The 23,491-nt window shown below is 43.4% G+C and overlaps 1 protein-coding gene and 1 non-coding gene across 2 annotated transcripts in view; one reads left to right on the forward strand and one right to left on the reverse strand.

The window, feature by feature from the left end:
• The window catches only part of SLC22A3 (solute carrier family 22 member 3), a 98,762-nt gene that overhangs the window by 17,456 nt on the left and 57,815 nt on the right, over window positions 1-23,491 (forward strand). Inside the window, exons 2-3 of the mRNA XM_019966959.2 lie at window positions 20,795-20,898; window positions 23,109-23,263. Of these exons, the coding sequence (XP_019822518.2) occupies window positions 20,795-20,898; window positions 23,109-23,263 (259 nt within the window). The remainder of the gene's footprint in view (window positions 1-20,794; window positions 20,899-23,108; window positions 23,264-23,491) is intronic.
• Window positions 10,428-10,499, reverse strand: TRNAW-CCA (transfer RNA tryptophan (anticodon CCA)). The gene has a single exon. It is a non-coding gene; the product is annotated as a tRNA-Trp (tRNA).

The raw sequence follows: 23,491 nt of genomic DNA on the forward strand, positions 1-23,491 counted from the left end.
ATGCATGCTAATGTTTTCCACACTATTATGAAAAAATGTAACTCATAAGGACACACGCACCTTGGAGACAATGCGGGTTCAGTTCCAGACCACCAAAATTCACCAAATATTGCAGTCAAGTCAGAAACACAGTTTTTTTGGTTTCAAAGTTGCATATAAAAGTTATGTTTACAGTACACTGTAGTTTATTAAGTGTACAATAGCATTATGTCTAAAAAACAGTGTACATACCTTACTTAATAAATGATGCTGTTGGAAAAATAGTGCCGAAAGAGTCGCTTGATACAAGTTTATCACAGACCTTCGATTTGTTAAAAAACATAGTGTCTGCAAAGTGCAGTATGACAAGGTGTATCTGTAACGGAAAACAGTACAAGACTTTACTACCTTGTCAGCTCACTATCAGAGCGATTCCCACGATGTGCTGGTGATGTTCATTGGTTGGTTGGTGTTCAGTCACTGAGTCATGCCCATCTCTTTGTGACCCCCATGGACTGCAGCACACCAGGTTTCCTTGTCCTTCACCATCTCCTGGAGTTTGCTCAAACTCATGTCCATTGAGTTGGTGATGCCATCCAACCATCTCATCCTCTGTCACCCCCTTTTCCTCCCGCCCTCAGTCTTTCCCAGGATCAGGGTCTTTTCCAGTGAGTCAGCTCTTCACAACAGGTGGCCAAAGTATTGGAGCTTCAGCTTTAGTGTCAGTCCTTCCAGTGAATATTCAGGGTTGATTTCCTTTAGGATTGACTGGTTTGATCTCCTTGCAGTCCAAGACTCTCAAAAGTCTTCTCCAATGCCACAGTTTGAAAGCATCAGTTCTTTGGTGCTCAGCCTTCTTTATGGTCCCACTCTCACATCTGTACGTGACTACTGGAAAAACCATAGCTTTGACTATATGGACTTCGTCAGCAAAGCTATGTCTCTGCTTTTACATTGGTTACTTTTATAGTATTTTCACCAACCTCTTTGAATCCTTAAATGAATGTAGTAAAATACAATGGCTTTCCCGGTGAGTCTTTCGAAATGCTTTCTTTCTCTTCTTTTTAACATCAGCACCTAGAGATTTACTGGAAATGTCAACAGTGTGTTTTATATTAGAAATACAAATGGATTTCATGTAAAGTTTTAAATTAAAAAAATACTTTTTTCAAAGAAAAATGTAACAAATATTCACATTCCCACCACCCAAATGAACAAATGTTAGCATTTTGTCACAGTTCCTTTAGATTATCTTTTAAAAAAGAAAGAAACCATTGTAGATCAAGTGGAAATTCCACTTACTCTTGCTATGGAAGAAATTACAACAGAACTTAATGACTTTAAACCAGCACTTTTGCGTTATAAAGATTAAGAAGGGAAAGCTGCAGCTTGTGTGCTAAGTGGCTTTAGTCGCGTCCGACTCTTTGTGACCCTATGGACCATGGCCCGCCAGGCTCCTCTGTCCATGGAATTTCCCCCAAAATACTGGAGTGGGTAGCCATGCCCTTCTCCAGAGGATCTTCCTGACCCAGGGATTGAACCCAGGTCTCCTGCACTGCAGGCAGATTCTTTACTGCTGCTGTCATCTGGGAAGCCCAAACCTGCAGCTTACCTATGAATACTCCTCAGCTTGACATATTAACATTGGAGTAGAATTGATTTGCAATGATGTGTTAGTTTCAGGTGTACAGCATAATGATTCAGTTATATATGTTTTTATTTTTATTTTTCAATTCTTTTGGTTATAGTTTATTACAAGATATTTAATATAGCTTTTTGTGTCATACAGTAAATCCTTGCTGTTTATTTTAAAAAACCCTTTTTTATACTTGCAGATTCCGTGAGTCAGGGAGTCAGAGCAGACACAGCAGGGAATGGTCATCCCTGCTCCACGGCGCATGACCTCCAAGTGGGAGGCTCCGCGGCTTCCTAGTCCATTCTTCACAGTTGACCTATATCTGGACATCCATGTGAATGTCCCCTTTTTTCTCTATCTTTCTAAAACCTAATCACAGGAAGCCGTGCAGATGCAGCCTTAGGACAAAGTGTTGTCAGTGTTCTCATTATTATTCATCAAGGTGGGTTAGAATGGAGCCAGCATTAATAAAGCAGCATGTACATTCCATTTAGTTATACTACACTCTCTAATACTTTCTCATCATTAGTAATAAGTGTGTGCTAAGTCCCTCAGTCGTGTCCGACTCATTGCACGCCTATAGACTGTAGCCTGCCAGACTCCTCTGTCCGTGGGATTCTTCAGGCAAGAATACTAGAGTGGATTGTCATTTCCTCCTCCAGAGTTTCTTCCCAACGCAGGGATCGAACCTAATAAGTACTTATATGCTACTTAATATCACAGTGTTTAAACTATGTTCACATTTATTCCCTGAGGTGAAACTTCATGAAAATAAAACCTGATAAGAACCTTAAGACTTACCTTCATATTTTGTATGAATCAAATAGAGTACTCAATGAAAAAATGCTTTAGAAGCCATAGAGAGCTATTAAGATGCCCACTGCTATTGAGACCCATGGTCCAATTTCTCAGTGAGCTCGTTTCGTATTGCAGCCCTGCCCCACACTTCATCCTGTATCTCTTTGGTGACCCTGCTTTTGCTTCTGCCTTGTCTCTGTGTGTCCAAGTACAACCAGATCTTCAAGGCCCGGCTCCAGCCCTGCCTTGGCCAAAACCCCGGGCTGGCACGTACCCCATCCCGGACCGTTTCTCTCCCGGCTCTGTGTTTGCATCGTGCTCTGTGCTTCTCTTGTGGGATTTCAACACATTCCACCTTGTATTCTGTTTCACATGCTTCATCACTGGTGCTCAGCTGGAAGCTTCTAGCAAACTGGAGCCCAAGCCCTGCTCCCTTCTCACTTGCAAGACAGCACGCCTGGCACCGGCAGCCTCCTGGACAAAACTTCTCACCATGCTTGGGCGGCTCTCGGGCTGCCAGAGTCCAAGCTCTGGCCGTGCCTTCAGTGTGGCCATATCTGGCAGAACAGGGGACTGTCCCCTGACTTGTCCAAAGTCACCCCCAGTCCCCCGGTTCAGCAAGAAGATGCTGGCCTCTGAGAAGGGTGTTGCCTGGGACTCTCCCCATCCTGGGACCGTGGGGCTCATCCATGGGGGTTGCGCTTTCCAGTTTGGAGCAGCTGTGGATCGAGAAGAGACACAAGGAAGAGGAAAGACTTGGCAGAAGCAGGGCCATTCAGGGCTTTTCCGGGATGGGCGCCAGCCTCCGGTTTAAGCGTGAGGTAATTAAAATATATGAAAGGGTGTCTTGTCTCCAGCTTCACTTGAAAGCTCTGCAGTGACAGTGACGGGAACATCGATGCCTCCCGGGGGCACCGGAAGACACAGGCCGAGTGGGTGCACACTGTTTTCTGAGTGGCTCCCTCTGGAAGCCTGGTACCTACCGCGGTTCCAAGTGGGTAGGTGGAAGGCACCTCGAGAAGCCCGCATGGTCGCCTTCCACTTGGCGGCAGTGTCTCTCTCCAGAAACTGATCAGACCAGACCTGGACCTTTGACGTGGCGTGAAGCAGGGATTCCCAAGCAACCAGACCCGTGTTAGAGCTGCCAACCAGCACACGGCCCCTTGGAAATGCCCTGTCATTTCAACAGAAGAAGTGCAGTCCTAGCAAGGGTCTATTTTCCTGTGATTTGGCCTAGTCTGAGCCAATAAAAAGACATAAACTGTCACGGTGACACTCTAGAACCTTCCTTCCTTTGTAAAACAAAAAGAAAAGAAAACAAGTTAAGTCACTCAGTTGTGTCCGACTCTCTGCGACCCCATGGACTATAGCCTACCAGGCTCCTCCGTCCATGGGATTTTCCAGGCAAGGGTACTGGAGTGGATTGCCATTTCCTTCTCCAGGGCATCTTCCCAACCCAGGGATCAAACCCAGGTCTTCCGCATTGTGGGCATATGCTTTACCATCTGAAATTGTAAAACCAACACGCACAGTTCTTATACTCAATAGCTTGTACTCCCTGCTCCCCTTCCCACTGCGAAGCAACTAGTTCTAAGAGCAGTATGAAACTGCTAGAGTAATGCTTGAAGAGGGAAAAAAAATACATTGGTACAATGCCAACATTTTTTTTTTAATGTTATTCCAGTAGCAGAAAATTTTATTTGCAAGCATGAGGCAATTTTCAGTTGGTAAAAATATGATGGAAATAGCTCTCTTACTGAAGAGAGATAGCTTAATGAAGTCTAATTGTTGTTTAGACCGTAAATCATGTCTGACTCTTTGCGACCCCATAGACTGTAGCCCACCAGGCTCCTCTGTTCATGGGATTTCCCAGGCAAGACTATCTGACCCTTGGCAGCTCTGGGCATCTTAAAGACTTGGGGAAATACACGGTTGTATGTGTATATTTCCCAAAATAGTGCGTGCACACACACAATAGAAATACTGTTCAGAGTAGTACAGATTACAAAGTTTGTTCCATGCTTCAGGTCAAATAATTACAAACTCTGCAATCACAACAGAATAACACTTGCAAAGCAGTGCTGTCCAGGTGGAGTTTAATGAATAATCCTATTGTTTGCCAACTTGCCTGAAGTGCTCTACCAAAAATCCTGGCCCAGACTCTCCTGACATGAAGCGTTTTCTCAAGCCTCTTTTCCTGATTCTAAACAATTGGAAATGTTATGAAAATAATTCTATTGTCAAATCCCACTGATCCTTGATCTCAAATATAAACCACCAAGAGAACAACAACAAAAAAAAAACAAAGTTAGCACAAGCCGCAGATGGAGGAAGAAGCCATCTGCAGACGCTGCTGAGAAAGCTTAGTTTCAGTGCAAAGATATTTTTTCAAATTTTATTGAAGTATAGTTGATTGATGAAGTTGTGCTTAATTTCTGCTGTACAGCAAAGTGACTCGGTTGTCCATATCCATATTCTTTTCCTATTCTTTGCCATTATGGTTTGCTACAGAATGTTGAGTATAATTGCTTGTGCTGTGCAATAGGACCTTGAGTTTATCCATTCTGAATGTATGTTTGCGCCTGCTAACCCCCAACTCCCAGTCCTCCCCTCCTTCTCTTCTGGCAGCCACAAATCTGTTCTCTACATCTGTCAGTTTGTTTCTATTTCATAGATATGTTCATTCGTGTCTACTTTCATAGATCCCATAGGATATAAGTGGTACCATATGGTATTTGTGTTTCTCTGCCTCACATACTTCACTTAGTATGCAAGTATGCTAATCTAGTATGCTAATCTAGTATGCTAATCGAATCCTAGCTAATCTCTAGGTCCCCCCCATGTTGCTGCAAATGGCATTGTTTTGTTTTTACGGCTAATATTCTATTACACACACACACACACACACACACCCCACATCTTCTTTAGCCATTCATCTGTTGATGGATATTTAGCTTGTTTCCATGTCTTGACTACTGTAAATGGTGTTACTATGAACATAGGGGTGCAGGTATCTTTTGGAATTAGAGTTTTCAATTAGATATATCCCAGGAGTGGGGTTGCTGGGTCATATGATAGCTCTATTTTTACTTTTTTGAGGAACCTCCATACTGTTCTCCACAGTGGCTGCACCATTTACGTTCTTACCAACAATGTAGGAGGGTTCCCTTTGCTCCACACCCTCTCCAGCATTTGTCATTTGTAGGCTTTTTAATGATGGCCAGTCTGACCAATGTGAGGTGGTACCTCATTGTAGTTTTGATTCGTGCTTTTTAATACTTAGCAATGATGAGCATCTTTTCATGTGCCTATTGGCCATCTGTCTGCATTCTTTGGAGAAATGTCTATTTAGATCTTGTGCCTATTTTTCGATTGGGTTGTTTGGTTTTTTGTTATTGGATTGTAGGAGCTATTTGCGTATTTTGGAAAGTAATCCCTTATCTGTTGCACCATTTGCAAATATATTATCCCAGGCTATACATAAGATGTCTTTTCATTTTGCTTATGATTTCCTTTGATGTGCAAACCTTTTATGTCTGAACAGGCTCCATTTGTTTACTTTTGCTATTATTTCTATTGCCTTGGGAGACTGACCTAGGAAAGCACTGGTATGATTTATGTAAGAGAAAGTTTGCATATATTCTCTTCTAGGAGCTTTATGGTGCCTTATCTTACACTTAAGTCTTTAAGCCATTTCAAGTTTATTTCTGTGTGTGCTGTGAGGATGTGTTATAGCTTCCAGGATTCACATGTAGCTGTCCAACTTTCCCAATACCAGCTACTGAAGACTGCCTTTCTCCCGTTGTATATTCTTTGGCACAAAGCTTTTTTTTGTTGTTTGAGTCAGTTTACCATTTTTAAACTGTGTGGTCATTTATTGACTTTTGCTGACAGTAACTTCTACTTTTCTTATTGATTTATGTAATGTTCTGTTTCTCCTCTGAAACTTCTCATTGTACATTGTTTCTTTCCTAATCTAATAGGAATTACTTTGCTGTTACGAGTCACCTGGTGTTTCTGACACTCATTCCGTGTTCACAGGACAGAAAATATCAGAACAGGGAAGCACAGGCCTTCCAAACTATCCATTCGGTGTCCTGGGTTTTGATGTGAGCGCAAAACTAAGGCTCCAAAAATTCTAGAATGATGTGTCAAAGTCAAAAAGAAGTGATAGGATTAGAACATGTTTTTTTTTTAATTCATTTATTTTTTATTGAAGGATAATTGCTTTACAGAGAACATGGCTTTTTAATATTCATAGCAAAATCAATGATTTTTTAGAAGATTAAAATAGATAAGCATAAGTGGGAAAATACCAAAGATTTACCTCCTGAAGGCCAGTTTTTTTATTCTGGAGAAGTGGATTTTTATGTGGCACTCTTGCTGGGCTTTCTTTAGCTTGGCTTCCTGTGTCATAAGACTGAGTTCTATTAGAAAATACGGGCTTTGGCAGACTTTAAAAAGTGTGTATGGTACTTCATGTTCTGACCAGATTATGAAAATCTTTGGTAATGGTGGTTTCCAAAAGGAGAAACCGTGTTTGAAACACACAAGCTGAAATCTCGTAAGATGTGATGGGTCTTCTTGATCCTAGAATTCCTCTTCAAGGCATGCCTGATGGACTGTAATATATATCAGGAAGTCCTTGACATCTCAAGATGGCAGACTTTGAAAATTTCTGTGTCAAATCCTCACATGGGAGGTGGGGGCGGGGGAGTCTGTCTTTCTCTGCAAAGCACAGAAAAGGTCATGTGTTTATTTTCCTACAAGGGATGGTTAAACTCATTGTGGGATTTATTATTATTTTCAGTAGTTTCCCTCTATCTGTTTCACCCAAACTGCAATCAGATGGCTTATAAATCCTTCCTGTAGGTTCCATAACGTCCTACAGCCCAGAAAACCGCCAAATATCTTTGTCTGTATTTGAGGACAATTTTCAGAGAAGGCAATGGCAACCCACTCCAGTGTTCTTTCCTGGAGAATCCCAGGGACGGGGGAGCCTGGTGGGCTGCCGTCTATGGGGTTGCACAGAATCGGACACGACTGAAGCGACTTAGCAGCAGCAGCAGCAGCAGCAGAGGACAATTTTTAGTAGCAAAATATCCCCTGGTACCATTTTCAAAATGCCAACTACATAAGATAGAACTACTTTTTGCACCTGTAGAAGTCCCCACATCTTGCTTCATAAGTTAATTTGACACCTTTTCCCCAAACCGAAGAATCACAAAAAGGCATGTACATGTTTATTATTAGTTTTAAACATTGTCGTGTTTCTAAGGATAAGTTCTGTGTGTTTTGTTTGGCCGTCTGGTACTTATAATGATCAAACAGTGGGCTCATTTTTGGTACTAATTGTTGTATGTTTCAAATACAAATCAACCCCCATGAATAACTGCAGTTACAGTCCTAATAAGAATAAAGGAGTTCTGAACTTCTTGTTTCTGATTTATATCTTGTTGTTTATTACCTGTGCTCACAAATATATCTCACCTATACATGCAGACTATGTCATCTGTTATTATTTTTCCCATTGTGCAGTCTGGACAGCTTTGTCTCCAAAATGTTGAATCATTTTAGTATATTTGTTATGTCCTTTTAAATGTCTCTACATTTCCTAATTATTACAGAGAACTATTATCATGTTAGGGATACAAAATCAACTCCAAGAAGAACCTCTGATCACTCTAATTAACAATGAGGCTAATATAAACAGAACCTACATTTTATTTTCTTAAAAACTGGGATTGAAAAACTTTGTTGGAAAAAAATGGATTTCTGTGGAATGTGCTTATGTATGTTTATTTTAGGGGTCTGCGTAAGAGTTTTGCAAAAGAAACTGCAACCTACATAAATTAGCAGGCTGCTTTACATAATATTTTTCGAAACTTGTTTTATAATAAGTTGGCATATAAGAAGGTTAACAAAGCAACTGGAATTTTTTTTTGAAATTATAATTTAATCTTTCATCCCCAAATGTTTATATTTTGCTTGCCATGACTTGATTATATTTCAAAACTCAGATTTTTCATTTCTTTTTTTAGAATAAGGCTTTCAGTGTATTTCTATAATGGTGAAAAACTTAAAACTACCTACTCTCTTTTCCAGTATAAAGAATAAGTTTAATATTTGTGGTCTAATAATAGGTGTGATAATTATGATCTCATATGCAATAGACTGCTGCTGCTGCTGCTGCTGCTAAGTTGCTCCAGTTGTGTCCGACTCTGTGTGACCCCACAGACGGCAGCCCACCAGGCTCCCCCGTCCCTGGGATTCTCCAGGAAAGAACACTGGAGTGGGTTGCCATTGCCTTCTCCAATGCAGGAAAGTGAAAAGTGAAAAGTGAAAGTGAAGTCGCTCAGTCGTGTCTGACTCTTCGAAACCCCATGGACTGCAGCCTACCAGGCTCCTCTGCCCATGGCAGTTTCCAGGCAAGAGTACTGGAGTGGGTTGCCATTGCCTTCTCCAATGCAGTAGACTAAATGTAGCCATTTATAGTGATGGTATGGAAAAGAGATTCACAGACTCACAAATCCCATGCAGACTGTGTAGAATAGTAGAAAAATAAAAAACTATAGTAGATGAACATAGCTTTATCTTCTAAAAACACACATGTGTGTGTATATATATTTGCATGTGTAAAAGTATAGAAAAATATTCATAATAGAGTGGAATTGCAGGTGATTATGGGAGATAGTGAAGGGCAGGGAATCCTGGTGTCCTGCAGTTCATGGGGTGGCAAAGATTCTGACACAACTTAGCAACTGGACAAAACCCACAATAACTGGTTGTTTTTCTTCTAATTTATATACATTCACCATGTTGCTTAAATAAAAAATAGTTTTTAAAAAGTATGGGCAATGCTTTTTTTTTAAAAGTCATTTTATTTTTCAGGTTTTTTAATTTGACAATACAATGATAGTGTTGTACTAACTGAGTTTATCAATTCCAAAACAGGGACTTCTAGTAGGAGAAGTGACAAGTTCACCTTACAGACAAAATTATGGTATTAGGACTTTTCTAGAAAATTCAGGCTATGTGGTCACAGTTAAGGTATGTGACCTCTGGAGCTCACTGAAATAGATTTTCATGAAGGATCTGGTAGGTAGGGTGTCTCCAAGCCAGGGTGGGTGTTTTATCTAGGTCTTGAAGAAGGAAGGAGTGGGATTTTTATCTGACAGAGAAGAGATGGGAAAATGGTGTTCCAGACAGAGAAAACAGCTGGAAGTGCATGAAGGTAAAAATAACTCAAATGTGGGTGAACAGGCCAGTGCAGCCAAGAGCGATGGGTGGTAAGATTGGAAAATGTGTTGAGGCACTATGGGAAGAGCTTTGAAAGCTGTAATAAAAAGCCTGCCCTTTCTTCTCTAAAAAGTGAGCAGCTATTAAAGATTTTCATCAAAGGAAGGATCATCTCATTTCCAAGGCACTCCTCCCTAATACCACATGTAGGACCTGTTATTATTCTAAGGTAGATTATTATTTTTGTGATATCTCATAAAGACACATGCTGAGCAGACCCATTTTGGGAGGCCTCTGCCTTGAAGCTTGAATATAAAGTATTGGTATTATGTATGGTTAATATTGGGGCTTCCCAGGTGGCACAGTATTAAAAAACCCACCTGCCAATGTAGGAGATGCATGTTCGATCCCTGGGTTGGGATGATCCCCTGCAGGAGGAAATGGCAACCCACTCCAGTATTGTTGCCTGAAGAATTCCATGGACAGAGGAGCCTGGCAGGCTACTGTCTATGGGATCCCAAAGAGTCAAGACATGACTGAGCGACTGAACACACGTGAAATGGTTAATATCACAGAACAGGGTATCTGAGAAGTCAACTCATCACCAACACTCAAAGCTGATTTTGGTCTTCATGACAGAAAGTGAAAGTGAAGTCGCTCAGTCCTGTCCGACTCTTTGTGACCCCATGGACTGTAGCCTACCAGGCTCCTCCATCCATGGGATTCTCCAGGCAAGAGTACTGGAGTGGGTTGCCATTTCCTTCTCCAGGGGATCTTCCCAACCCAGGGATTGAACCTGGGTCTCCCGCATTGGAGGCAGATGCTTTAACCTCTGAGCCACCAGGGAAGCCCCTAATACATACTGGAGTGGGTTGCCATTTCCTTCTCCAGGAGATCTTCCTGAGCCAAGGATCAAACCCCCATCTCTTGCATCTCCTGCATTGGCAGGTGGGCTCTTTACCACTAGTGCCACCTGGGAAGCCCTTGAAGACCACAGACCTGTTGAAACCAGAAGGTTGATGATCATGACTCCAGAAATACCACCTTATGACCTCACCATCCATCAGAAGAATGTCCGTGAAGGGAATGGCAACCCACTCCAGTATTCTCCAGAACAGAGAATACGGGCAAAAATATGAGTCAGATATTGTGTGCCACTTTAAATGAACACTGTTTTAGGAAATTTAGATGAGTACAGTATCTCAGACACTTAGTTAAAAGTTATCCTGTTACCAAACCAAACTTGAACGGACAATAAAGCCAGTCTACTCACACAGGGTTGTGGTGAAGGAAAGAATGATGTCTATTGTAGCTTGTGTTCAAAAGATCCAAATCCCCTGATGGCTTTCAGAGAAGGGTCTTTAAAGGCAAGGTGAGGAAGGGGGTCACAGTGTGCATGACACGCTCATGGACATTCTTCCGATTGATGGTGAGGTCATATTTCTGGAGTCATGATCATCAACCTTCTGGTTTCAACAGGTCTGTGGTCTTCAAGGGCTTCCCAGGTGGCACTAGTGGTAAAGAGCCCACCTGCCAATGCAGGAGATGCAAGAGATGAGGGTTTGATCCTTGGGTCAGAAAAGTCCCCTGGAGAAGGGAATGGCAACCCACTCCAGTATTGCCTGGAAAATCCCATGGGCCGAGGAGCCTGATGGGCTATAGTACGTGGGGTCCCAAAAGAGTTGGACACGACTTAGTGACTTAAACAACAATAACAAAAGGGGAAATTAAATTGAAATGAAGTCATTTCAGTGGGCCCTGATTCAGATGACTGATGACCTTGTTAGATGGAGATCAGGACACAGACACACAGAGAGGAAGGCCATGTAAAGACAGAGCGAGAAGATACCCATCTTCAAGCCAAGAGAGGCCTCAGAAGAAACCAACTCTGTTGACACCTTAGTCTGAGATGTCTGGCCTCCAAACTGTAAGAGAATATATTTCTGTTGCTTAAAGCCATACTTTGTCATGACAACCTTAGCAAACAAATACACAGGCCGTCCTTGGTGGTCTTTAGCTCGTCGATGCATCATTCCAATCTCTCCCTATGTCTTCCCAAGGTGTGGCCCCTCACGGCAACGTGTATGTCTGTGTCTCTGCCTCCTCTTCTTATAAGGACACCAGTCATTACATTAGGGCCCACCCTGAGCCAGTATGAAGTATGACCTCATCTTAACTAATTACATCTGCTTATGCGAAGAGTTGACTCATTGGGAAAGACTCTGATGCTGGGAGGGATTGGGGGCAGGAGGAGAAGGGGACAACAGAGGATGAGATGGCTGGATGGGATCACCGACTCGATGGACGTGAGTTTGAGTGAACTCCGGGAGTTGGTGATGGACAGGGAGGCCTGGCGTGCTGCGATTCATGGGGTCGCAAACAGTCGGACACGACTGAGCGACTGAACTGAACTAACTGAACTGAAGACCCTATTTCCAAATAAAGTCATTTTCTGAGGTTCCAGAGTGACATCAACTGGGTGAGGGCTGGGGGACGCTAGCCAACCCAGAATACTATGTGAAAATTAACTACCCCTCAGCAGGCAGGTAACTTGTATACTTATAACCTCTATGGCTACCCAGGGTTTTCAAACTCATCTGCTTGTTAGACTGGATTCTGATTTAATTGGTCTGGAGCAGAGTTTAGGCTTGTTTTCACTTATTCCAAGTCATTTCAACAAGCAGTCAGTGTTGAAAACTAAATTTTAAAACCATTCATTATGGTATTTATTATCATCATCATGAAATTAAAAGACACTTGTTCCTTGGAAAAAAAGCTATGACAAACCTAGACAGCATAATAAAAAGCAGAGTCATCACTTTGCCAACAAATGTCCTTCCAGTCAAAGCTATGGTTTTTCCAGTAGTCATGTATGGATGTGAGAGTTGGACCATAAAGAAAGCTGAGCACTGAAGAATTGATGCTTTCAAACTGTAGTGTTGGAGAAGACTCTTGAGAGTCCCTTGGACTGCAAGGAGATCCAACCAGTCCATCCTAAAGGAAATCAGTCCTGAATATTCATTGGAAGGACTGATGCTGAAGCTTAACCTCCAAAACTTTGGCCACCTAATGCAAAGAACTGACTCATTGGAAAAGAGTCTGATGCTGGGAAAGACTGAGGGCAGGAAGAGAAGGGGGAGACAGAGAATGAAATGATTTGATGGCATCACTGACTCTATGAACATGAATTTGAGCAAACTCCGAGAGATAGTGAAGGACAGGGAAGCCTGGTGTGCTGCGGTTGATGGGATCACAAAGAGCTGGGCACAACTTAGTAAACTGAACAACAACATCATCATTGTCATTAGATCACTAACCATAAGGTAGTTGGGAACATTTATTGGGTATTTACTGTCTCGAGTGTTATACCAAGTACTTTACATATATTATCTGATAGTGACAGCATCAGTCCAGTTCTCGTGCTCATTTTATAGATAGGGACCCAGAGGGGTTAAAGACGTTAAGAAGGGTTTTCCTGGTGGCTCGGTGGTGGAGAATCCACCGGCCAATGCAGGAGGCACAGGTTTGGATCCAGGAAGATCCCACATGCCACAGAATAACTAAGCCCACGCACAACAACTGTTGAGCCTGTGCTCTAGACCCCTGGATCCTCAACTCTGAGCTCATGTGCAGCAACTACTGAAGCCTGCGAGCCTAGAGCCGGTGCTCCACAGCAAAAAAGCCACTGCAATGAGAAGCCCGCGCGCCACAACTCAAGACCGGCCCCTGCTCTCCACAGCTAGAGGAAAGCCCATGCGGCAACAGAGACCCAGCACAGCCAAAAATAAAAATAAATAAATTTATATTAAAAAAAGACATTAAGAAAATTGCCAAGGGATACAAAGTTAGGAGAGGTTCGATTAAGATGCCTGGGCTGACTCCAGAGCCATGGCACCTCTGTTCTTGGGTCTGTACAGATTCAGAGTCAGTCAGCTTTCTCTTGTCCTCAGATAGTCTCAGTTCTTTAGAGAAATCGTAAACATTTTCGGATGAGTAATTGCTTGCCTTGGCTGCAAAGAAATAAAACAGGTTGAACGTCTAAGGTTTGAAGGTGAGTCATGAAGGTCTTAATAAATAATGAGGCATTATTATATCCGAGTAAATTTAGCCTTCTCCTTTCTTCCAGTTTCGCAAGCTCAGACAGAAAGTTGTGTGTTTAAAGGCCATCTCTCCATCCTATTTCCAACTTTGTTTGCTTGAGTATATGTGAAAAGTGAATGTTGCTCAGTCATGTCTGACTCTTTGTGACCCCATGGACTACACAGTCTATGGAATTCTCCAGGCCAGAATACTGGAGTGGGCAGCCTTTCCCTTCTCCAGGGGATCTTCCCGGCCCAGGAATCAAACCAGAGTCTCCTGCATTGCAGGTGGATTCTTTAGCAGCTGAGTTACCAGGAAAGCTTCTATATGTATATGAAAGTGTGACTGTTATTGACCTTGGAGAGTGGCCGTAGGGCAAGTGACACCCTGTAAACCTTGCGTCACAGGGTGGTGCCCCTTTACACCAGGGATCGCCTGTTCTAGGCAACTTGCAGACTCGGGTTTCTTGTCTCTGGGTCTTGCTGTCCTCTCCCTGGAATCTTGTTCTGTCCTGGGGTTAGGGCTTCTGCTCTGGGCCTTTCATTTGCAACCTTCCAGACTCTTTCTCTATCCTTTAGAGCTTTCTCCTCCTTTGTTATGAGCGCTCTTGATGCCTCTGGTTTTCTGAGTAAGAAACTCTGTCCCATTGCCCCCTGCCCCACTGGGGGCATAGACACAGGTGGTCATTCAGCTTTAAGTCTGAGCCTGCCACCCTCTCTGCTGCAGGCAGATGTGGACCTCATTGGCACGTGTGCTTCGGTCCCTGTGCCTAGGTTGCCCATCGCCCTGCTCAAACACCCTTCTTTCCCCCTTGTTTCCCTTCTAAATGCAGCTCATTATTGAAGGCTTTGTTTATGTCCCACTTTCTCCGTGAATCTGACTGCTCTGGATTCCCACCAGTCATGTCTTTCACTGTCTTTGGCTGCTCCAGGTCTTGCATTTAGTTGGTCCCATTCAGTTTAAATCTCAATTGCCCTGTGTTTGCTTCCCATAAGCTACCCTGGCTCCTGGTGGCTCAGTGGTAAAGAATCTGCCTGCCAATTCAGGAGACCCAGGTTCGATCCCTGGTTTGGGAAGATCCCCTGGAGAAGGTAATGGCAACCCACTCTAGTATTCTTGCTGGGAAATCCCATGGACAGAGGAGCCTGGTGGGTTACAGTCCATGGGCTCTCAGAAGAGTCGAACATAACTTAGCAACTAAACAACAGCTCTGAGCCATGTGATAAGCTCCCCATGGAGGCAGAAATGAAGCCTGAGCTGGTATTCCTCCTGCCCTCATCTGTGGGATGCCAGCACACCACTGGAAGCTTTGAATACTTATGATCAGTTTCCATACCTGCAGCTCAGCATGACGGCTCACACAGATCAGAAAAGCAGGAAAATTTTGGTATGTCCAAATAATACCCAAATAATGCTATCAGATCATTTAAAGAAATTTTTGTTAAAGCTAGAATTAATAATGACATGCTTCCCTCTCGTGGAGATCCAACCCAAATGATTTTCTTTGTGATTGCAGTGTTTTAAAAATATTTATTTGTTTGGCTGCTCCAGGTCTTAGTTGCATCATATGGAATCCTTGGTCTCTTTGCAGCATGCAGGATCTTTTTAGTTGCCACGTGCAAGCTCTGATTTGCAGCATGTGGGATCTAGTTCCTCAACCAGGGGTCAAACCCAGGACTTCTACACTGGGAGTGTGGAGTCTTAACTACTGGATCACCAGGGAAGTCCCTATGAGGACAGTATTTTAAACCATTAATAGGCTCTGTGATGGCAGCTTGTTGATTAGAAATGGAATCCATCCATGGGATCAATGTGTGACTGGCTGGTGCTAAATGTAGCCAGAGGCACCCCACACCTGGTGGTCAAACCAAGGGTGTACGTGATGTTGATAACACTGATGAAGCGTTTGTTGGCTGTTGATTTCTAACTGAGAGCTGATGAGGAATGGCTCGATTCACAACACATCCTGAGAAAGTCAGAGCAGAGGCACTCAGGGCTGATCATTCAATTCCAATGACTTCTCTTTCTCCCACAACAATACAGAGAATGGATACTGTTTTTCATGGCCGTGGCCGGAGTCAAAGACCGTGATGTCCTCTCAACTTAGACTCTCTTATGTGAGAGTTTGTTCAAGAGGACGAAACAGCACGTCTATGGAAAAGTCCAGCTCTCTGTCCTGTTTATCCTGCTCTAGTCGATGCAGTGGATTTTTCACCTACATTGAAGGTCCTCAACACAGACTTTTCCAGTGTCTGAATCTCAGCCTTATCTGGTTGCCAGACATTGGGCAGAAGAAAGCATGATGTGTTGCGGACAAGTCCAGGCCCTCGCCACCCAAATATTTCAGTTTCTTCCCCAGGGCGTGAGTCTTTGAAACTGATTGAGACTTTGAAATACTTGCTTGGTGGAGGATGGAGAAGGGCACTCCTCGCGCACTAGGAAAGAGGCAGGGGTCACTCCCTATGGCTTCAGGAGCTGGCAAGCCCCCTCCTGAACTCCTGCTTTTTGCATCCTTGCAATATTTTCACCTTACTTCCTCCCTTTGACCTTTGTGTATTGAAGATATTCTGTTGCCCTGGTTCTAAGAATAATTTAGACATCAAAACTTGAGCATGTATCTGACGATGACCTGATTCAGCATTTTATCATTACAACTCAAGTTGACATAATGTCTGTTTGGATTTTAACATCTAGGAAAAGCTAAGAAAAGCACTTGGTGGCCCCCCATCTAATGGCACCCCACTCCAGTACTTTTGCCTGGAAAATCCCATGGATGGAGAAGTCTGGAGGGCTGCAGTCCATGGGGTTGCTAAGGTCGGACACAACTGAGCGACTTCCCTTTCACTTTTCACTTTCATGCATTGGAGAAGGAAATGGCAACCCACTCCAGTGTTCTTGCCTGGAGAATCCCAGGGACGGGGCATCCTGGTGGGCTGCCGTCTCTGGGGTTGCACAGAGTCGGATACGACTGAAGCGACTTCGCAGTAAAAATAATTTTAAATGTGTACACTTATAAAAAAGGAGATGCTTCACTTGTTCTTGGTAGATTGCCTTAGGACAGACATAAATGTTTGTGTCTTTGATTCAGGTAGTTCTGACAAGAGATGGGTTTTAGGTCTCCCTGGAAACTACAACAAAATTTTAGTACTTTTTTTTCAGGAAAAAGTCCTTAGCCTATAACATTCATTGGCGTCAGTGCCTGCCAACCTCTCTTTAGACACAAAAACATCTCAGACCCAGAGCTGTTTGGGCAGCAGACATCGAGCTCAGAACTGATTATGACACACACTCCCCAGGAGGCAGGGGTTTGCCTCCCAACTGTGTGAGCAAGAGTCAATACCAAGCCCTTCAGTCTTGTGACTGCAGTGTCGGTTCCCAGTGCTGGAAACCTGAGTGAGTGTGTGCATGTGTGTGTGTGTATGCGCACACTCTCACGCACATGCATTTCTTTCCAGGTATGTAATTTGTTTAAATTAATTTACTTTATGTTTTTGGAGCGCTTCCCCTGTAGCTCAGTTGTTAAAGAATCTGCCTGCAATGCAGGAGACCCGGGTTCGATCCCTGGGTCGGGAAGATCCCCTGGAGAAGGACATGGCAACCCACTCCAGTATCCTTGTCTGGAAAATCTCATGGACAGAGAAGCCTGGTGGTCTGCGGTCCATGGGGTCCCAAAGAGTTGGCCACGACTGAGCGACTAATACACACACACACACATGCTTTTGAAAGATAGCAGGCTCCCAGTCATAAAAAAAATAGAGAGAGAGAGATCACGTATATAAAGCAGGAAGGGTTGGAAAAAAAAAAAAAAAGATGTAGATTTTAGCTGTTTTGGAAAAGCCAGAAAAATAAGGAAGAGACAGCTCCTGCAGACCCCCTGCCCTGCTCCACAGCATCTCAGAGCCTGGGGGTCCTGTCCCTTCACCCCCATGGAGCCGGGGAGTGGTTAGAAGCACTGGGCGTGCAGTCACGCAGCTGTGTCTGACTCTTTGCGACCCCATGGACTGTAGCCCACCAGGCTCCTCTGTCTATGGGAGTCTCCAGGCAAGAATGCTGCAGTGGGTTGCATGCCCTCCTTCCGGGGATCTAGTACTGCTTGTGGTCGTTGCTACAGCTGGAGCCAGTGCTGCCGCCACCGCTGCCTCCCTCCTCCTTCTCATCCTGCACCAGCGCCCCCTACTGGCAGAACCTAACCTGGCCCTGCTGGCCCAGGACTCTGAGAATGGTAGTTTGCACTCCCCCAACAGAGTGTTCTTGCCTGGAGAATCCCAGGGACGTCGGAACCTGGTGGGCTGCCGTCTATGGGGTCACACAGAGTTTTGGACACGACTGAAGTGATTTAGCAGCAGCAGTAGCAACAGAGGATGCGATGGTCGGATCATCAACTCCATGGACACGAGTCTGAGCAAGCTCTGGGAGTTGGTGATGGACGGGGAAGCCTGGCGTGCTGCAGTCCCGGGGTCACAAAGAGTCGGACACGACTGAGCGACTGAACTGAACTGAACATCTGTAATACAGAGCAAAGCATAGAAGATGCTCCATATGTGATCCAGATGGTATCATAGTGCTTTAGAAAATAAGTTATCATAGCACATTAACCACTTAAACATTTAAATTAATTTTATTGTCATTGGAAATACGGAAAAAACATTTTTTTTGGTAGCTCCTCTTATGGGAGAGTTAAAAATGTCATCAATTTTATATTAAAGAATACTTTTTGTGTATTTAAAAAGTATTTAGGGGCATCTTAATTCACACAATTCAAAAGGAGCTAAATATGTTCATTAAAAGGCTTACTCTTGCTGGGCCTCGCTGGGTCGTACTGGAGAAACATTCCTATATATATGGCTAATCCAGGTGTCTGAAGCTCAGCTGGAGGAATCAGCTTCTACTGTTTGGGAGTTTATATTTGACATTGGCTGATATCAGCATATTTTCTGAGTCAGAATGTTTTCTCTGGCAGTTAAATCTCCTGTTTGATTTCTGAGATTTTACATACTTTAATTGTAATTGCATTCTTTACATGCTTAATTCCAATGAGAAATTATTTCAGATGAATAATCACCTGCAAGTTTACTTAAAATGAAATTGTCGTGCCTTGAAAAACCAGCACCTATATTGACGATAAATCCCTTTTAAGTTACAACTTCTATGCCTATATGTGTATTTTCTTACTTCTTTGGGGGCCTCCCTGGCGCCTCAGACGGTAAAGAATCCACCTGCAATGCAGGAGACCCGGGCTCAATCCCTGGGTCGGGAAGATCCCCTGGAAAAAGGAATGGCACTCCACTGCAGTATTCTTGTCTGGAGAATTCCAGGGACAGAGGAGCCTGGCGGGCTATAGCCCATGGGGTCGCAAAGAGTCAGACATGAGAATCTTACTTCTTTGGTCTCCATAAATCTTTTCAGTAGCTCTATGAAGTGGGACACCTACTACTGCCCCGAGTCTTCTTTTTTCCAGCTTCTTTTTTTTCAGCCACACTTAACCAGTTTAAGTGGTTAAAATGCTAAGATAACTTAGTTTCTAAAGCACTATGATGCCACCTGGACCACATATTGAACATCTACTATGCTTTGTTCTATATTTCAGATGTTGGAGGAGCGCAAGCTACAAATCAGCTTCCAGCGTCTTTTTTTCCAGCTGTATTAGTCAACAGGTCATACATTAGCTATGGGACCAAGACAAGAACTCAGGTTCTATAAGTAAATATTGCAGTTTGCTTATGAATATGTATCTATAAGACCACTCATAATTCTTATCCCAATAACATTAATTTTTGTGTCGCACTGCCGTCTAGAGCAGTGCTCTTCATGTTGGGGCAAGCGTGCCATTTGCCTCAGGTGTAAAGAGATGGTCATGCGGTGGGGGGTCTGGATTCTTCAAAAGGAATCAGCTTTCAGAGCCTCAGCTCACACATGTCCAAAATGGATGTCTGAGGATATGTCGCTGATGAGGATAAAGGTCTTTTCTTAATGTCCTTCCCCTTTGCAAAAGGACTCCTACCTCTCTCCCATCTTACTATGATGTACTGACCTGGGGTTTTAAAACCTGTGGGGAACCAGTGGGGCAATTTGGAGTACTGGTAAGGAAGTAACTAGGAAAGAAAGCAAATGACCTGAATGATTTGATTGAACACCTTTTTATAAGCCTGGTGGTTTCCATTTCTTTTCTGACAGCAAGACTGGGAGTCTTAAATGGCAAGTTGGCTAACAGAAAAGTTAGAAATGATTTTATTGATGGATTGTTCTGTGAATCTTGGCATTGAGAAAAAGCAATAAGAATCGGGTAACAATCCTGTAACAAAACTCTCTCCATTCCCATTAATTTATTTATACAGATAAGTTTTCTTGGCATATAAATTTTTAAAATGAAAAATCAGGAATAGAATTGATGTTGAGCCCTAACTCATTCTAGTAAGAAACAACCTTCAACCACAGATTTCATGAGCTAGCTGGAAAACCCCGAGCTTTCTTAACCTTATTCTAGAAACGGGGAGGTGCATTTCCAACAAAACTTTACTCCTGATAGGACTTGTTTTTCAAGATTCATCTTATCTTACATGTTTATATCATGTTCTAAAAGTAACTAGAATGTAACCCCATCAGAAAAGATTCTAATATTTAGAAACATTATCTCAGGACAAAAGTTAATTGTCAATTTGTATACATAACACAATATTTTCTATATAAAATATTAGGATATATCCATGTGTGAATGACACTAAGAATTCAAAGAGGAGAAAGATTGGGGTCAAATTTTAGACTATTGCAGAACTTGTTTTCGCTGGATGATGGTAGGTGTCACATGGCTACAGTACTGTACTGGGTACTGTTGGGAGAATGATTTTAAAATGTCAGCATTTATAGTGTACTGAAAATTCCCTCGATGGCAGATAGTGAAACTGATAAAGAAGACACATATTGCTGTAAAAGCATCTATGTGATACACTTAAGAGTTTTTATTTAAGGAGCATGTGAGCAAAAATGTTTAAGGATACAAAAGATCAGGTGTTTTGAGGAGGAGCATTGCCACGGATCTCTCATGGGTTTTCTTTGTCTCCCCAGTTTGACCTCGTGTGTGTCAACGCTTGGATGCTGGATCTCACACAAGCCATCCTGAACCTGGGCTTCCTGGCCGGGGCGTTCACCTTGGGCTATGCAGCGGACAGGTAGGCATGGGTAAGACAGCCACTTCACGTCTAAAAGATGGTGTATACCTGTGTAGAGGAAGATGTTTCACGTTAACTATTAGGAAGCTATGCTTTCTACATTTGGAAAAGAGTCTTCATGCCCCCACTCTTGATGCTGAACACCTGTTTGGTTGGACTAATTCTTTCCTTCTTCTTAAACTGCATCTCCTTACCCCTTGAACTGTACAACCCACTGGGGCTGCTCCGCTTGGGTCTGAACACATCTGAGAGCGAACATAGACCAGCAAGGCAGTGACTTTGTGTCTGGGCCGAGGGCTGGCTTGGCTGGACGCTCTGGAGATAATTCCATGCACTTCAGTAACTCCCTAGTTGTGGTTTGATTGATTTAGTCATAAAGTCAGCCCCTTACAAATTTGTTTCATTCAATTTAAAAATGGTCACCCCAGCTCAGGAGGGTCTCTTACAGAGCTGCCAACAGCAATTAATTAGTGAATTCCAACAAAATGCCCCAAATCCTGTAGGCAATTGGTCGTTGTTTGACCAGACCAAGACTTCAAAATGGGTAGAACCTTTGGTTTCTGCTCCTTCATCTTCTTTTTCTTGAGCTGTTCCCCAGCCCTCCTCAACATGAGATGTCTCCCTAATCCTCTGGGTCTGGTGCTGTTCCCCCTCTCTTATCTGTGTCTTTCCTACTTCCTGCTTCCAGCCTTTTCGAGTCATCTTTTCTTCCTTAATCCCCTCTCATCCCCCACATCACTCTCTCCCCTAGGTGGCTGCCATTTGGGTTTGCTTTTTAGGATTTCAATATGTATTTCTTTCATTTTGTTGTTTCTCTTTCTAATTTAAACATTAGGTTTTGCTTCTGCGTGTTTCTCTTTTACAGTCAGTAAAAGTATCTTCAAACTACAGTAAATCAGCTACTGGGGGGAGGTGGGCTTTTCCTACTTGTATTCCAGGAGGGGCTGGGCTCCTGACCTCGGAGATGACCTGGTGCTCTGGGGAGGAAGACAGAGTCGTGCATGTTCCTTTGCCCCGCCTAAGGGCTGACCGTCTTTCAACTCCTTCAATCTCACAGTCTTGAAGGAAAGGACAAGAAACAATGGAGTAGGTCACCTATCTGTAAGGGGCTTCCCAGGTGGCTCAGTGATCAAGAATCTGCCTGCCAATGCAAGAGATGCAGGTTTGATCCCTGTTCAAGAAGATCCCCTGGAGGAGGCAACCCACTCCAGTATTCTTGCCTGGGAAATCCCATGGACAGAGGAGCCTGGCGGGCTACAGTCCATGGAGTTTCAAAGAGTCAGACATGACTTAGTGACTGAGCAAGCATACATCCAAATTCCTGGCCCGTCATAGGTACCTCTTATATTTATGGAAATATTATTATATATCCAGGGCATTTCTAATCCAAGGTTTGAAAATGGTGTGGCTTAAATGAAAAGCCAATGCATACATTAATGGCAGATACCTGGATATTCAACACGAAGGACTCTATCTTCCTTTTCCCTGCCTCCCCTTCTGCCCTGCAGTATTCTTTCCTGGGAAATCCCATGGACGGAAGAGCCTGGAGGGCTACCACCCGCAGGGTCACAAAAGAGTCAGACACAACTTATCAACTAAAGAACATGTCTGCAGGAGGACAGTAGGAAAGGCAGAGAATGAATTAAAGTAAATTCATTCAAAAGTGGTAAACTGAGACCACTTTTATCTCCACTGTGAAGCAAGAAACTGTGTGAATTTGATGGAAATTTCTCAGGAAATTCACCCCAAGTTGCATGACTGGTGTATGGTTGAGCCAAGATGCAAGGCCAGGCCTCTTGGCCGCCATGACCATTTCCGCTTCTTTCTGTGCCTCTCCTTCTGACTCCACCCACAGAAATGCTAGGAAGTGTCCAAGCTGCCACCAGGGAGATCGTATGGGAGAAAATATTGTGGATGAGGGCATGAAGAGATAGAGAAGCTTATCTCTTTTGGAAACTGCAGTCCCAAAGGATGCATCCTGTGCTTTAAATTTCATAATGTCACTTCAGAGGCATATGTTTTTATTTGCCCAAGTTTTGCTATAAAGCAAAACGTAGCACTTTCCATAATCCTTGACATAGTGATCAGGAACTTCTAGGAGACAAAAGTTCTGCACTTGAAGTTCTTTTAACAACACTTACAATGATAGTCTTCTCATCGTGTTGAAAAAAACGTTTAAGGTAATCTCTTCCTCTTTGATTCTCAAAAAGGTACGGCCGAATAGTCATTTACTTGCTATCGTGTTTCGGTGTTGGCGTCACTGGTGTCGTGGTGGCGTTTGCTCCCAATTTCCCCGTGTTTGTGATCTTCCGCTTCCTACAAGGCGTGTTCGGAAAGGGGACATGGATGACCTGCTACGTGATCGGTAAGACCTGGCTTCGTCTCCTGGTGTGTTTGAGAATCAGGGTTTGGGGGTGAGAAGTGCGGCTGCTCAGCCTTCCTCCGGCAAGTCTGATGCCGCTTCACTCCTACTGCAGTGGTTACTCCTGCCACATAGGAGGGTGAGAGACAAGCCGTCGAGTCTTTAGAAATTAAAATTCCCACCATTGTATTTGGTATATATTATGTACATATGTGAAAACCAAATATGAAA

This window comes from Bos indicus, chromosome 9 (assembly GCF_029378745.1).
Source record: "Bos indicus isolate NIAB-ARS_2022 breed Sahiwal x Tharparkar chromosome 9, NIAB-ARS_B.indTharparkar_mat_pri_1.0, whole genome shotgun sequence".
NCBI lineage: Eukaryota > Metazoa > Chordata > Mammalia > Artiodactyla > Bovidae > Bos > Bos indicus.